Below are 16,811 nucleotides of genomic sequence, written 5' to 3' on the forward strand. Positions count from 1 at the left end.
ACGAAATGGTAATTCGTTCACTTAATGAACGAATCAGCTTATCACCCGATGAAACCAATTAAAAACAAACAAACCAAGCACACAATCAACTGATTAATCAACCATGAATCAAGAATGTAGTCACCCAGGCAACTTTAAATCAGTTTGGAAGAAATGCCAAATTTCCATCGTCTGATTTTCTTCAGCTGTGAAAGCATAATGATAACAAGAAATCTGATAGCTAAAGGAAGCACCTCATGGCCACCCCTCCCCCACACCGCCCCCTCCCTCTCCCCCTGAAAGAAATGAGTGCTTAGCTGTGTGACGAGGAGCTTACTTCCTGATGCCACCCTCGATGCCACCTTTCCTTTTTCCGCCAGACGCAATGAATTTCTCAAAAAAAGTCATCCCTCACCAATTGTGTCACTTTCCGTTTGTATAAATGATTCCGTTAAATCTTGGAGGGAAGAATCCGATTAAGACAGGGAAAAATGTTCAGCAACCGTTTGTCGAACCTCGAATGATACTCTATATCGTGCGCTGGTGATAAATTGACCCTTTATTTTCAAAAACTTCAATTACATCGTGCAAAACAGAAATTGGTCGTCAGTTCTTTTAATAGATGGAAGATATCATCCTTCCTGTGCAATAAGTTCCGCATTACGTTCAAGAAATACTTCCAAGAATAACCCGAAGAGCCGCGTAACCTTGGCTTAATCGTTTAAAGAAAACCTACCAAAGCGGGGTCAGTCACTTGCCATATATAAACAGACAGTATGTCTGACAGTAAGATAACAGTGTGCGTCATTCTTATTTCGTTTTGCTGGAGACATTTTGACAGAAACACTTGTAAAACGTTGCTTTAAACTGATACATAATTTGTCAGGTCTATCCAGTCAGTCAATATATTGGCTCTGGAATAACCTGGTTGTAATCTCGTTGTCTTAACTGCTGCTAAGAACTGCAGTTTTCTGAACAACGCTAACTTATACCAGTCCGGTAGTGGCTGTTTAAATAGTACTCAATATCCTTACTTTAAAACTCCTGGGTCCAGTTGTTCGAAGCCTAATTAAGTTAATCCTGGGTTAACGTGAAGTTCATTTGAGTTTAATTGCAAATCAATAAACATTTTTCAAAAACAATTTGCCCTTCAGTTTTGACTTAGACTTTTCCTTTTTACATTTATCTAAAAATCAGCTTTTAAGGACGGTGCCTACTATTGTTACTGCGCATACGTTCTGCGCATCTCGAGATACTCGGGTTTCCTATGGGTGGTGCCAACTAATACAGGAATATTTTTGCCCAGTTTAAAACTATACTGAGAAAGCAGAACTTAGCAAGTGCTTTTGGTATCTCAAAAGAAAATTGGGGATAACCATGCATTTTTCAGGGATAATTAAGCTTCAAGTTAGGAAAAAATCCCATACATTGCTTTATATTTTGGCGCTTTTCAGAGATATTATTGCTTAGTTATCTCTGAAAAATGCATGGTTACCCCCAATTTTCTATTTGGATTTCAATAGGCCTTGCTAAGATCTGCTTTTCCCGCATAGTCATAAACCGCACAAAAATACTTCGGTATTAGTAGGCACCGTCCTTAAAAACATTTTTAACGAGCAAGATACAAACCTCGGTTAACTTTTAATCAGGGATTAGCGTTAATCGGCTTTCGAAAAACCCGGCCCGTGATGTTTAGTTGTTAAAATTGTCATCTCGGCTATCCTCGCTTGGCCCGGACTGATTACTTTGCATTGCCGGAGGTATCAGGTGCTTACCACAAATTTCACAGCTTTTCTGGCAGTTTTTCCTCATCCAATCTGGGTTCTTCGTGCACTCGCCGTTTGCGGCCCAAAGAGGACACTGAATAGGGTCGCTGTCTGTGCAACCTGTAGGAGAAGCAGGAATGACTGTCAATTGATCAAGAAACATTAAATATAATGACACCATAGAGTGTAAGTAAATCGTTTCTGTTCTTATCTGTTCTTTTGTCGGTGTTTTTAAAACGATTAAAAAGCTTCGGTCTACACGGAAACGATTTAAGTGACGATGATAAACATGTTTGCATGTCTCTTGGTTGTATTTTTGTTTGTTTGTTGCTTTCGAAAGTGAATGGCGACGAAACGTTGTTCAGAATTTTTGTGTGGAAAACGAGAGCGCGTTTGTCCAAAGACACTGTGTCGCAGCAACAGAACAAGTGCAGAAAAGAGAGTAAATATTCAATATGAAGTTTGATCTACAAATGTCAAATACACGTTTTCGAGTAATTTAGCTCTTTGCTGTCGATGGCTGAAAAAATTTGTGTTAATGAACGTAAATGTATGTGTGGACGAGGTCTAAACGTTGAATATAAATGCAAAAACTGAACAAACTTAAACTTTCTAAGTCCTACGTATACCGGCTTGAGGGGTCCATTCATGCGTTCGGAGGTAATCGTCACTGCAAGGTTTCTTAGAATAAATTCTCGAAGTAACACTTAAATTTTCAGATACCGCTAGTGGTGGAATTCATTCATTGGTTTGCAATAAAGTTTTCCCGCGCAAAACGACGTCATCATTTTAGGTTGCGAACATGAAAGGAAGCATCTTGGACTTCCTGTTACTTTGTAAATTGTATTTTCAAATCCCCTACCCCTAGTATAGAACCATTCCTCTTGTAAGTAAAAGTCTTAGTGTGTTTAGCTTTATAATCGTTACAGTTAGTTATAGTTAGTTTATATTGCATTCATTTATGAGGCTTTTCACACTTTGTAAGCTATATTTAAATTTTAAAGGAAACCTCAACTCTTGAAATGAATTAACGTTAAATTGTTGAAAATACAATCTAGTACAAATTTCGTTGGAAAACATGGAAATAATATTTCTGTGTCGGACAAAACAGAATTAAATTATCGCCTTTCTTTCATTTTAAAAATTTCCCGGGCGCCGCCATCTTGGATTTCATGACGTAATACGGTTGCTCAATTGTTTCACACAAAAGAACCCCTACTTCTCTTCTGCTTACTGACAATAGAGGCAACCGTATGACGTCATGAAATCCAAAATGGCGGTGCCCGGGAAATTTAAAATCGAAAATAGGCGATAATCATATCTAATTTTTAGCACACCCTTGAATGTCACTTCTACTTTTTAAACTAAAATTCAGAATTTAGACACTATTTCCGACAATTTTGAGTGGAGATTTCCTTTAAAAAAATCTTCCACAAAAAAGTAATAAAGTTTCACTGAACCTTTCAATCTGTGTGTGAATACCTACCATGTGATCACTGAAACTTAAACTTACTAAGCACACCCTTCTGTGTAGATATTTTAACTCTCATATGCAAATCCAGGCAGGAAAAAAAAAATTAAGAATAGTGAAATCTGTCTCTTAACGTGCCTCCACAAACGCTGCAGCTTCTCTTGCAATGATCCCTCATCCAGACTTGGTTGGCAGAACATTCTCCTTTCTCGGCCCATATGTGACAGGTGTAAAATTCATCTTGACAATCTGAAACACACCACACATTCTTTATGGTACAGACTTTTCACAACCATTATCACAACACAAGATCATTATCTAAAACTGTAAAAAGTATTCCACCATGTTCAAAAGATGTCGGAATTGGAACAACCTCCCGTCATTCATTATTTAACTTCAAACGTAACTGCTACTTCTGCCGGTCGATCGAAATATGCATGTAAAGACATTGTTTCTTTTTGAGTACAGCCATATGTTAAGATACGTGTATATTTAGCTCCAGTAACAGGCGCCCTCCACGTCAGAAACCAAGCGGATTGCTGAGAGTTCCTGCCCCATTGAACAATGAATTTGTATAGTGTTAGAGAGATTCAGAATTACATTTACAACAAACGGCAGAAATTACTATGTGGCCATATTTATACAACATTTGCTCCCCATTGTTTTTTAGTTTCTTAGTGAATTTCAGAATTTGTGCGTTAGCATCAAAGGCCAGAGTTATCTTGCACTTTTCTCGTCTGTGTACTAATTTTTTTCAAGAAAACATAAACGCGAATCTCACGTTTGCCGTTTGCCGTAAGCACAATTCTAAATCTCTCCCATTATCTTTAAACTATATACGACAAAAACACCAAATTATTGACAACAGAAATCTTATTCTTATTTTGTGATAAACACAAAAATCAAAGCAGCAGCAGAGAATCGTGCGAGAATCTCCATATGAGAAGCAAAGGAAAAATACAAAAAACGTTTCCTATTTCCTTTTTCCTATGCTTCTGTGATTACAAAATGAAAACCAAGGAGACGTTAGCGAGAATAGAGCAGCCATTTGTGTGAAGGTGGCCTTAAACTTGCACTTATCGTAAAATGAAACATGTTTTTCCTAGTTTCTTTGGTGAGCGGTTGATGCCACCATCCCTAAGCATTCAAAAAGAGTAGACAACAGTTTAATTGTGCAACCAGTTTATTTTCTAATGGATATCTGTTTGATTTATTTCCTTTTTATGAGAATGGGCGGAGCGCTGGAAGGCCTACGTCATCAGGAACACACCAATTACTTACTGCATAATCCTGGGTCGATGTACACGTCATCAATCGCAATATCCGAGTAACCAGTGTCTCCTACTTTTGCTAAAATCGTCAGCTGCAAAAGAATAGTGTCGATTAAACTCAGACCCGATCTTACTAATCTGTATCCCAGTCTACTTGCATGTTTTCGTTTCCCGGGCTTGGAATATTAACTAGTCCTCACGGTTGTTTGTTCTATTTTTTGGCCTCGTGTCATTGGCGACATTTTAAAATCTCATCACTTACCTTAATGAATTTACCGCTATTGAAAGTTATTTGAATGCTACTTAGTACACATATTGGAGGTGCCGGCTAATGAGTTATCCAAATTAGTGACATACAATATATAAGCCGCTTCCTCAATCCCGGCATAAATATTACAGTTTTTGGGACCAATTAAGGACGGTGCCTACTTTTGTTACTGCGCATATGTTCTGCGCAGCTCGAGATACTCGGTTTTCCTGAGGGTGGTGCCTACTAATACAAGGATATTTTCGCGCGTTTTAAAACTATGCGGAGAAAGCAGAACTTAGCAAGTGCTCTTGGTATCCAAAAAGAAAATTAGGGGTAACCATGCATTTTTCAGAGACAATAAAGTTTCAATTTGGAAAAAAACTCCATACATTGCTTTGCATTTTACTGTCTATTAGAATATATAATTGTTGTTTAATTATCTCTAAAAAATGCGTGGTTTCCTCCAATCTCTTTTATGGATTTCAATAGCCCTTGCTAAGGTCTGCGTTCACCGCATAGTCATAAACCACACAAAAATACTTCTTTATTAGTAGGCACCGTCCTTAAGTATTGAATACATCAGCGTTTTGAGTATATCGCTACGTTCAAAGTAATGATAATTTAAACTATCTTTCATCTCACTTACTTTCAGGCGCTACAACCAGGTTCTTTCAAACAAACGGAAAGAAATATGAACGCCATTTACTATGTTTGCTGAAAGCATTTCAGTGGCGTGTTTCGGGTCATGTGAATCAACAGAAAAGCCTGCAACTGAAGCCTTTATTGTTACTTCTAGGGTAGAATGGTTATCTTAAGGAGTCCTCGAATATTGGGGCTTTGCAGTTTATTTGATTATTCCACGAGTGCGCGTTCGATATGAGATGGTAGATAGCCAACAAGGCGCGTAGTGTCGACTCAGTTACATTTTTATTTTATTTTAATTTTTCAGCTTTATTGGACGCATTAAAATAAATACAAAGAAAAAAACAGAAACACCAGAAACAAAATGAGTGATCCGAAGGGTATTGCGCAAAACGGGACAACGAGACCCATGCGAGGCGCAATCCCTTAAATATCATTAAAACATATAAGATACATTAAGAAATCTTAAGCTTACACACTGTGACAAGGACAGTTTCTAGAAAGAGACCCTGTGCAAGGCATGTCAATATCATACCTGAAGTCCAACAAAGTGGCATACGTAGCGTGCAGAAAACGTTTAAAAATTTCTAGGCTGGCAAAATGTTTAAGGGAGGCTACGTTACACACGTATCCAACAAGCGCGAGTGGAATAATTGTTTTATTTACAAACAATCAAGAAATACTGCTAGATCTTGCTGATTTCACTTTGCAAGAACAACCATTCTCGTCCCCAGAGCCGCCTGGTCCTCTTAGCCGCTGGAGGCTGGGCACGAGAACCAAGTGGCTCTGGGGACACAGGCATTCTCGTCCCCAGAGCCGCCTGGTCCTCTTAGCCGCTGGAGGCTGGGCACGAGGACCAAGTGGCTCTGGGGACACAGGATTACGGAAGTCCTAGATTCTAGGACTTCCGTTATTCATGTATGAAGTCTTGAAATGTCATTAAATTTAGTGAGAATAACATGGCGGCTGCCAGAGGCGATAAGTTTATTGAGATACTGGCGAATGTTCTGCGTCGTCTTATTTTGGAATCGATTTTTCTTCGTGAGCAGTTTGGGAACGCAATTATTGTCGAAAAAAGGAGGGATATGCAAGGTGTCTTTGCCTTCGGCAAATCTTGATATTCCAGCTTTTGCCCTTTGTTTTGACTCATGGCTGGAGGTCAGTGACTCCATCATTTCGGTTGCATCGCTGTTGAATGCACTGATGCGGAATCAGATATCAAACTTGACAGCATGGAACCACCATCTGCAATGATTCTTTGAGGCGAATCGTTAGACTTCTCTGTATCCCAGATGGAAGGAATATTTCAAGTTTATTGGAAAAAAAATTAGAAAGGTTTTGAATAGCGTTGAGATTAGGGAAAAGATCAAAGCAGCTGTAGTTGATGAGGCACATCTCATTGCAGAATGGTAACAAGTTTTATTCTAATTCTTTTCACAATAAACACATAGATGCTCTACAACTATATACTTTGTGATCAGTCTAAATCACACTACAAACCTGTGAGGGTTAATCTGTCATTATATTAAAGTTGTACAATGTTATGCAAATCGTTAATGGGAAAATGACCACACCACGTTCTCATTTTTAGGATGGAACTGGTGTTTCGAGGATTCAATTTATAATACAGATGGACCATCTGATGGCTCATTCAATAATTATTCGCTTCTATTTTTATTTGACCTATTTTAAAATCACTGGTGATCCTTGCAGCCTGATTGGCTCTCAACAGTGTGATTTATTCACGAATCGCACGCCCATGAAAATAAAATGATAACCGCTTAAAAATGGGTTTCTTGAAGCTGATCAATAAATATTATATTGACAAAAAGAAATGTGATTTCAAAATGGTTGTAATAAATTACTAAATATTGAACTTTGTTCTCCACTCAGTTCTATTAACAATTGTGCTTTTAACAGTTTTAATACATGAATGCCATTAGAAGGATAATCTGTTCCCATACTGTTATACACAGATGACAGATTATCAGACAAACTAGAAACACTTGTCAGTTCAAGTTGTTCCCCCTAGACAAGAAGCCCATCTTTAGTATTTATACCTGCAAATTAACTACCATACAGATTCATTGGGTTGGATTATCCATCTCTGCTATAAATTCACCCATTTTGACTTCAGCACACGTTAACTCATTTACTTATTATATTACGCATTGACATTTGTATGTTTAATCATGTTATTTGTCCGTATCCTTCAAGAGACTTATTTTGAGTTAATTGGGTTCAATGAGTGTTCCAAATATTAAGTAAACTAAAAATAAGTTGTTTCAAAAAAGACCAAATGTTGAATGCAATTTCTATTATAATATAAAATACAATTTTAAGGAATTTTCATATTTTCGGTGACACTCTTTTTATGTCTCAAAGATAATTCTAGCAGGTATTGGATTTGAAGGAATGACAGTGCCAATGTAAATTATTTGGGTTGCCCTCTTCCACTTTCAAGTAGGTAATTTCCCAAATTCTGCCACCGCCCCCTCCAACTCTCCCCCCCGATGATGGATGTTGCAAAACAACTGCATATTAAACATTGTTAATAATTAGGTATGCTAAGTGCCATGTTGCCAAATATACCTATAGTTGCACTTACAGTAAACAGCAACAGAGAAAACAAGATATATAATTTCAAATTCCTTAGAGATAGTGGATCCTGTCATCATATCATTGAAGTGAACTCAAACAGAAAGAACATATTTTACACTGCTCCTGGATACCAACATACATGAAATAGAGATGTCCCTTACTGTACTTTATTCCGAGTTAGAAATTTGTGGGGAATGCTCCAGCCATTTGTGATCGCCACTTGGGCGAGAAGCAGTTTGCATCGATAGGCTCGGAAAATTTAACCATTCAATGGCGTAGAACTGCGAGCTCTTTCATTTTTGTCTCAGCCAACGAAAGCTCCTGCGAAGATAGACTCTTTTTCATTAAAGACTGCAATTCGTAAATGTTTTTTTATCTTGTGAAAACAAAATTTAACTAGTATTATCGAGCGAAACTTCCCTTCCCGATAAAAACTCTAAAAGCTTTTGCCGACTCCACACCGTGTTTCCTTCACGAAACTATTGACAGAGCGGTTTCTAATTAAAAACCGTTTGATTATAACACCTGCTGATGTTTAAAAAATTTGCCAACGGCTTTTCGGAGAATCTTTATCGATTTTTTAGCGTCCGCCATCGTGCTGCATTTCTTTTTGGTCGGCATTAGATAACATAGGGTGAAGCGGTCCCGACTGATCGGAATTTTCCGATCGTCCTTGTGACGTCATCGTCCGACTGCTTTCACGAAATAAACAAATATGGCGCTGAAGTGCTTTATTATCCTTTGCATTGTGTGATAAGTTTGCCGGCGGCCAGCTCTGTTGGGACAACTATTCCTCAGTTTACACACTGAAGGACTGACAAAGCAGATTTTTTCGAGGAGTGGATGAATGTTTACATGCCTTTACCATTTTATCTTTGCCCACCGCTTCACTCGATGTTACTTCTTTGTACTGTTGCAGAGGACACTACATAACATAGGGTGAGGAGGATCCGAGCCCAACTGGATCCAGTCTTCGTTTGGAAAAGTATTCCTCATTAATTATTTGACTCAAAAGCAGTTCTTTCGATGAATACATGAATTTTCAACAACCTATGTTGAAGTGTATAAAAATATATTTATTTATATTTTTTTAATGGGAGGACTAGCGTCTTTGTAAAAGCCCGAAAGGTAAATGCTTTAGTCCTCCTCCCTGTTGTAATGTTAAAAGTAACTATATTGGACAATATTTTGCTATCTTTAATCATGGGAAATAAAATAAAGTCTGTGATTTCCTTTCCTGTAATCTAGGCACAGTGTTATAGTTTGAAAATCAATCGACCACATTGCAAGCATTGATGTCTCTATATTGGTGCCTGTTTTTATTTAAAAAAAAATTGTTTGAATTTCGGACATGATACCAAGACCAGAAAGGGCATGCATGTGATCATGAAAGACTACAAACTGCAATTTTATAGGAATTATGTCTCTGGTGTGTACCCAGCAACAAATAGCATCTATGGTGACATTTGCATTTACAACTATGCAATTGTTGTATCCAGACTTCTGAAATAATCCAACCACATTAACAATTTGAGTAAACCTAATCAGAAGTTTTCCCCTTTTTTTTTCAACCATTTGATCCTTTCATCAGCCTCTCCAGGGCATGGCAATGGGAAGGGGGCGAGGGGGCTGGGGTAGATTTCTTGTAATTGAAGTTTTGTGTATGTGAGGAACTCCATAATTCAAAAAAAGGATCACAACATGTTAAGTTAAAGGAAGGATTGTGTTGCTATTGTTGTAAGAAGTGTCTCAGTGTCATCCTGTGGATTCTAAATCCATTGATTTTCTTTTTTAATTATTATTATTCCAAAGGTTAGATCCCCACATTTGCAGCAATTGACAGGACTCAGCAGAACTGTATTATGGGGGCAAAAGTTAACCAAAAATTAATAAACATTAACTCATCATGATTTCCAAAGTTACCAGTACCCTTGTAACAGGAAAACTTTACAGTATTTTTCGTTTCAAAACTTGAAAATTATTAGCTTTGCGACCTGATCCATAGAAGAAACGTAGCAGGTTCTTTTGGGAATTTGTTCGCAAGGAGCAAAGTCATCATAATTTTCTTCCATTATCAAGACGCGAGCTACGCAAAGGTAAATTACAACTCAAATCTCCCGCCAGATTTTCCCGGGTTCCCGCTAATATAGGCAGTTCAGCGGAAGAAGGGAGTTATTGCTACTCTTCCCAAATATCGGTCAAAGAACACAAAAAAAGCGCACGCGTTGTGTTTGACATTATCGCGCTTTATTTGACCTGCAACGAAAAATCACTTGTTGTTTATGATTCATTTCTGCAAATGCCACTACACGTCACCCTCACCCTATTATGTAGTGCAAAAACAGTACAAAGAAGTATTAAACAGTACTTTCGTGAAAGATGTAAACAGTTTCATCAGGTGTTGAAAATTCATATAACAGCATATGTTCATGTATTCATCGAAAGAACTGCTTTTGAGTCAAATAATTAATGAGGAATACTTTTCCAAACGAAGACTGGATCCAGTTGGGCTCGGATCCTCCTCACCCTATGTTATGTAGTGTCCTGCAACAGTACAAAGAAGTAACATCGAGTGAAGCGGTGGGCAAAGATAAAATGGTAAAGGCATGTAAACATTCATCCACTCCTCGAAAAAATCTGCTTTGTCAGTCCTTCAGTGTGTAAACTGAGGAATAGTTGTCCCAACAGAGATGGCCGCCGGCAAATTTATCACACAACGCAAAGGATAATAAAGCACTATTTGTTTATTTCGTGAAAGCAGTCGGACGATGACGTCACAAGGACGATCGGAAAATTCCGATCAGTCGGGACCGCTTCACCCTATGTTATCTAATGCCGACCTTTCTTTTTGACACTCCTTTTATTTTTCGCGCCAGGCCGCCAGTTGCCCATCCCACGCTCTGCCACTAACATTTTCACTTCCGTTTTAGATTTCTATTGTTAGGAACTAGCCAATCAAATCCTGTGTCCCCAGAGCCTCCTTTCCCTCGTGCGAAGGCCCCGCCGGCTAAGAGGGACAGGAGGCTCTGGGGACGAGAATGGGGACACAGGATTACGGAAGTCCTAGATTCTAGGACTTCCGGTATTCATGTATGAAGTCTTGAAATGTCATTAAATTTAGTGAGAATAACATGGCGGCTGCCAGAGGCGATAAGTTTATTGAGATACTGGCGAAGTTTCTGCGTCTTCTTATTTTGGAAACGATTTCCCTTCGTAAGCAGCTTGGGAACGCAATTAGAATTATTCTCGAGAAAAGGAGGGATGTGTCAGGTGTCTCTGCCTTCGACAAATCCTTGATATTCCAGCTTTTGCCCTTTGTTTTGACTCATGGCTGGAGGTCAGTGACTCCATCATTTTGGTCGCATCGCCGTTGAATGCCCTGATGCGGGATCAGATATCAATCTTGACAGCATAAAACTACCACCTGCAATGATTCTTTGAGACGAATCGTTAGACTTCTCTGTATCCCAAATTGAAGGAATATTAAGTGTATTTAAGTTTATTGGAAAGAAATAGGAAGGTTTTGGACAGTGTTGAGATTAGGGAAAAGATCAAAGCAGCTGTAGTTGATGAGGCACATCTCATTGCAGAATGGTAACAAGTTTTATACTATTTCTTTTCACTATACAAACTTCTGAGGGTTAATCTGTCATTATATTAAAGTTGTACAATGTTATGCAAATCATTAATGGAAAAATGACTACAGTACGTTCGCATTTTTAGGATGGAACTGCTGTTTCGAGGGCTCAATTTATAACACAGATGGACCATCTAATGGATCATTCAATAATTTGTTTCTATGATTATTACACCTATTTTAAAACCACTGGTGATCCTTGCAATCTGATTGGCTCTCAACAGTGTGGTTTATTCAAGAATCGCACTATTTTTTATCTCCAAATCGCATCCCTTTAGCCGCATGAAAATAAAGTGAAATAATAATAACCACTTAAAAATCGGGTTTCTTGAAGCAGATCAATAAATATTAACATTAACAAAAAGAAGTGTGATGGGTGTAATAAATTATTAAATATTGAACTTTGCACTTCACTCAGTTCTATTAACAATTATGCTTTTAATAATTTTAATACATGAATTCCATTACAAGGATATATAATCTGTGCCCATACTGTTATACACAGATAACTGATTATCAGACAAACTAGTAACACTCCATCTCTATTATTTATACCTGCAAATTAACTACTATACAGATTCATCGGGTTGGATTATCCATCTCTGCTGTAAATTCACCCATTTTGACTTCAGCACTCATTAAGTCATTCACTTATTATATTACACATTGACATTTGTGTGTTTAATCATGTTATGTGTCTGTAGCCTTCAAGAGACTTAGTTGGGTTCAATGAGTGTTCCAAATATTAAGTAAATTAAAAAGTTGTTCTAAAACAGACCAGATGTTGAATGCAATAAATTATTTAACCCTCTCCCCCTCCCCAAATAAAAAAAAATCAGTAGTTGCAAAATTACAACTGCATATTAAACACTGTTGATAATTAATAATATTCATAGGGAAATAATTATTTTTAGACCTGTTTCTAAGTATGCTAAGTGCCATGTTTCCAAATGCACTGACAGTAACAGCAACAGAGAAAACAAGGGATATAATTTCAAATTCCTTAGGGATGGTGTAATTGGCACTGAAAAGCCCCTTTGGGGAAGTGGTCAATAAACGTATGTATGTATGTATGGTGGATCCTGTCATCATATCATTGAATTGAACTCAAACAGAAAGAACATATTTTACACTGCTGCTAGATACCAACATACATGAAATAGAGGCCTTTTCAGTGCTGCCTTATCAGTACTTATCAGTACTAGTACCGCTTATGAGGAGCTGTACTTTATTACAAGTTAGAAATTTGTGAAGAATGCTCCAGCCATTTGTGATCGTCACTTGGGCGAGAAGCAGTTTGCACCGATAGGCTCGGGAAATTTGGCCATTCATTGGCGTAGAACTGCGAGCTCTTTCACTCTTGTCTCAGCCAACGAAAGCTTCTGCGAAGATGGACTCTTTTCCATTTAAGACTGCAATTCGTAATTTCTTTTATCTTGTAAAAACTAGGTTGACAGAGTTTGTTAGGAAAGTTATCATCGAGCGAAATTTCCCTTCCCGATAAAAACTCTGAAGACTTTTGCCAACTCCACAGCGTGTTTCCTTCACGAAACTATCGACAGAGTGGTTTCTAATTAAACCCGTTTGATCATAACACCCAAAGATGTTAAAAAAATTTACCAACGGCTTTTTTCAGAGGATCTTTAGCGATTTTTTAGCGTCCGCCATCGTGCTGCATTTCATTTTGTAGCTACTTTTATTTTTCGCGCCAGGCCGCCAGTCGCCCATCCCACGCTCTGCCGCTAACATTTTCACTTCCGTTTTTCATTTCTCTTGTTAGGAACTAGCCAATCAAATCCTGTGTCCCCAGAGCCTCCTTTCCCTCGTGCGAAGGCCCCGCCGGCTAAGAGGGACAGGAGGCTCTGGGGACGAGAATGAAGAACAACCAGAAGACACTAACGGTCACTATTTCTCAGGCATGGTATAATGGCCCATATACCATGGTCGCTTAGCCAATTAAATTTCAGGAATGGCGTTATACAATGATCCAGTTTTTATAGTTACCTTATACTGTAAACCTTGTTCAAGATCAATCACTCCCATGCCCTTCTTCCACCCATGGCCTTGGTTTCCTGATTTGTAGAAGATATACCAACTTTTTCCATTTGATATGTCTAGCTTGACTGCCAGGCTTCCAACTGTGTGACCGTACATGTTGTAGTAGAATTTAAAACACTGCCCTCCTTGCCTGGTTGCCATCCAAGAGCTGACCAGTTCGGCTCTTTGGCCGCTTGTTGTCTGTGATGACTCCATGTAAAGGTAATATCCTGCAAGAAAGAGATCCCCAAATATCACTTCCGAGATAACTCGTGTAGTCTACAGATAAAATCGTAAGCTTGATATACAGAGATCTCAAAATATCACTTGTATTTAACTCGTGTAGTCTATGGATAAAAGGATAAAATCGTAAGCTTGATACACAGAGACCTCAAAATATCACTAGTAAATAATTCGACTAGTCTATGGATACTAGGATCCTAGGTTTGATAGTCAGAGTTTTCCCATATATCTGCTGTAGGCGTATTGGCATGTTCATTTGAATTAGTTATGCATATTCATTTCTTTCAACGGTGTTTGGTTTCTACATTTTAACTTCATTTGTCGTTTTGGGTGATTCTGTGAGGAAAATGCGAAAACTTATGGCATAAACAAGGGACAGAGAAGGTGGGGACATTGGAATACACTAAACTTTGCTGCTGATGTTTGGAACTCTTTGGACATTTTCCTAAGACAAACGCCCTCCTTAGTATTACATCCGATAAAGACCATAGGCTAGACAGCTTACTTCCGCCATTATATAAGAATCCACCAAGGTATAACTTAAGAAATTATCGTCCTTACGATATACCACACGTCCATACCCGGCAACAGGGCAAAGAACTCGTTTATCCTCGCAATGGCCCGCCAAACGAATCAATTTTAAAATCATTTTTTTTTAGAAACGTGATTAAGGTGTTATTAAATTGATTATTATTTACTAGATTCCTTTTAGACATAGTTAGCATTTGTATTATATTTTAATCATTATTGTAAACCTTAAATTTTTATTGTAAATATTAGTATGTAATTATTACGTAATTCAGCCTACGGGCTGCGATGCAATTTTAATAAACCTTACCCTTACCCTTAGCAGCATTTAAGCTGGCTTGACCAAAGCCAAATTTAAATTCATAGTTCCTATTTTTAGCGCAATTTCTTAGCTTGTAATTATTCTTAATTTTCTTTCTTCTTTTTTGATTTACTCTTATACGCTATGTTACTTAAATGTTTTCCATATATTTGCTACTATTAATTTTGTAATTTTTCTTTTTGAGGACCTACTGTAAACCACTTTGCGTGCACTTCGGCTTCCTCAATAAAGATTAACGTTGAATTGAATTGAATTGAATTGAATTGAATTGAATTGGATTGAACAAACATGTACGAATCTGTGAACTACAAAGTTGCTGACCTTGAAAGGTGAGTGGCCAATAACAATAATAAAATGATACCCATAATTGTGCTCAAAATCAGGATACTGAGCTGAGCTTATGGCCATGTGACTGTTAATGTTGCCAAACCGAAGAAATATCCAAGAATACTCACTAGAAGGACTTGCTTGTCAAACATCAAGTCTTCAAATTTGTAACAACTGAAACTAAAACATCACCCTTCCATGTGATGCTCATGTCGCAGAATAGATAAACAAAACAAAGATAATACGGTTACCTTTCCCGCTGGTATGATCTCTGTCAGGCCCTGTATTCATGGTTTGAGTGAAGTATCTATGAAATTGCCAGTGCAGGTTGTCGGTTTGCGAATTAGTCCACATCCCCAAGCGAAAGTTTTCAAAGTCAGCATCGTCGTTGTCTGTTAAAATTTATAAAAATAAGTCACTGCTAGTTCACGATCGTGCGGATAAGCAGAAGCATAAACACAGACATTAGTAAAGAAATATGCGCGAACGGGTGTGAGTCATGATTATGCTTATGCCAGGGGCTTTGGCACTTATCCCACAAGTGTGAACCGGCGTGACGTGACTGCACAGCGCAAGCATAAGAATTAGAGCTCAACGTACTGCGCGTGCGTATGTTCGCCCCGTGTTGTTCCCAGTTTTCTAGTGGAAACCACAAGCATAAGCACAAGAAAATCAAAAGCACTGCGCGTCACACCATGAGCAATGGTGAACATCGACACTCGAAAATAATTATCTCAGTTACCGTCTGATCTGTTGCCCTGTGTCTAATTTCACTTCTCTTTCCGGACAGTTGGGCAACAAGCGAGGCTTGAAGGCAAACGGAAAATTTTGAGGAGGATAATGCCCGAGGCTGAGCCCAATTTCTTTCAACGAGAAAAACAAAACAAAAAACATCACAGGTTTAAGGCTAAGTTGTTGTACTGATCCAATCACAGTTTAACAAAATGGAGTAAACTATTCAGCTTGCATTTATTTGACTGCAATCACGCCAAGCCATCGCTGGCTAATTTCTCTTTTCTACAGCAATTAATCTGAGGGTTGTAAGATAAATAAACCCCTTCCATCTATCTGGTGTATCGAAGGATAATGATTTCGGCTTAAAGATTTCACAGTTGCCCTCAATGCTTCGCTTCACGGCCAACTGTTCTAATAATCGCCGTCCGATTTTGTACCACGTGAAGTGTTTTGTCCAATGAGAACGCGCGGAAATTAATCAGTGGGTTATAAAATGTCCTAGTCAGCCATGTGTGAGAAAAATGAAAGTAACTTTTCCCTACTTCCACGGGACTGAGATGACATTTACTGCTAAAAAACTCCCAAAATGACGGCGCCGGGGAGGATATTCAAGAGGATAAAATTTACTTTTAGAATTCTAACTCACCAAGGTGACACCTCTTTAAGATGCACATTTCAGTTTCTGTTTCGCTGCCTGGACAAGGCTTTCCACCGTGAGTAGGCGCTGGATTGTCACACATCCGGATTCGTGTTTTGATGCCATCGTTGCATGTTTTACTGCAAGGACGCCATTCCGACCAGCGACCCCAATGTCCATCAATAGGGGCTACAAAAGGCAAATTGTGAAGAAAGAAAACGCGTTCAGATTACATCACAGTATAGGCTGGTAAATAAAAAAATGATTTATTTTTCAGTCAGTGATACAAGGATATTCGAAAAAAGAGAATCCGAGTTCTCAAAACAGGAACCCTCCATTTACTAGTTTGGATGCCCGACCGCGGA

At 38.4% G+C, this 16,811-nt stretch overlaps 1 protein-coding gene across 1 annotated transcript in view; it reads right to left on the minus strand.

Moving 5' to 3' along the window:
* LOC146458656 (uncharacterized) overlaps positions 1–16,811 on the minus strand; it is a 34,633-nt gene that overhangs the window by 1,506 nt on the left and 16,316 nt on the right. Inside the window, exons 10-15 of the mRNA XM_085090510.1 lie at positions 16,456–16,635; positions 15,326–15,466; positions 13,622–13,884; positions 4,498–4,579; positions 3,355–3,465; positions 1,755–1,865 (exon numbers count right to left, since the gene is read on the minus strand). Of these exons, the coding sequence (XP_084946636.1) occupies positions 1,755–1,865; positions 3,355–3,465; positions 4,498–4,579; positions 13,622–13,884; positions 15,326–15,466; positions 16,456–16,635 (888 nt within the window). The remainder of the gene's footprint in view (positions 1–1,754; positions 1,866–3,354; positions 3,466–4,497; positions 4,580–13,621; positions 13,885–15,325; positions 15,467–16,455; positions 16,636–16,811) is intronic.

Source organism: Pavona decussata, unplaced genomic scaffold, assembly GCF_977016875.1.
Source record: "Pavona decussata unplaced genomic scaffold, jaPavDecu1.1 SCAFFOLD_232, whole genome shotgun sequence".
Classification (NCBI taxonomy): Eukaryota; Metazoa; Cnidaria; class Anthozoa; order Scleractinia; family Agariciidae; genus Pavona; species Pavona decussata.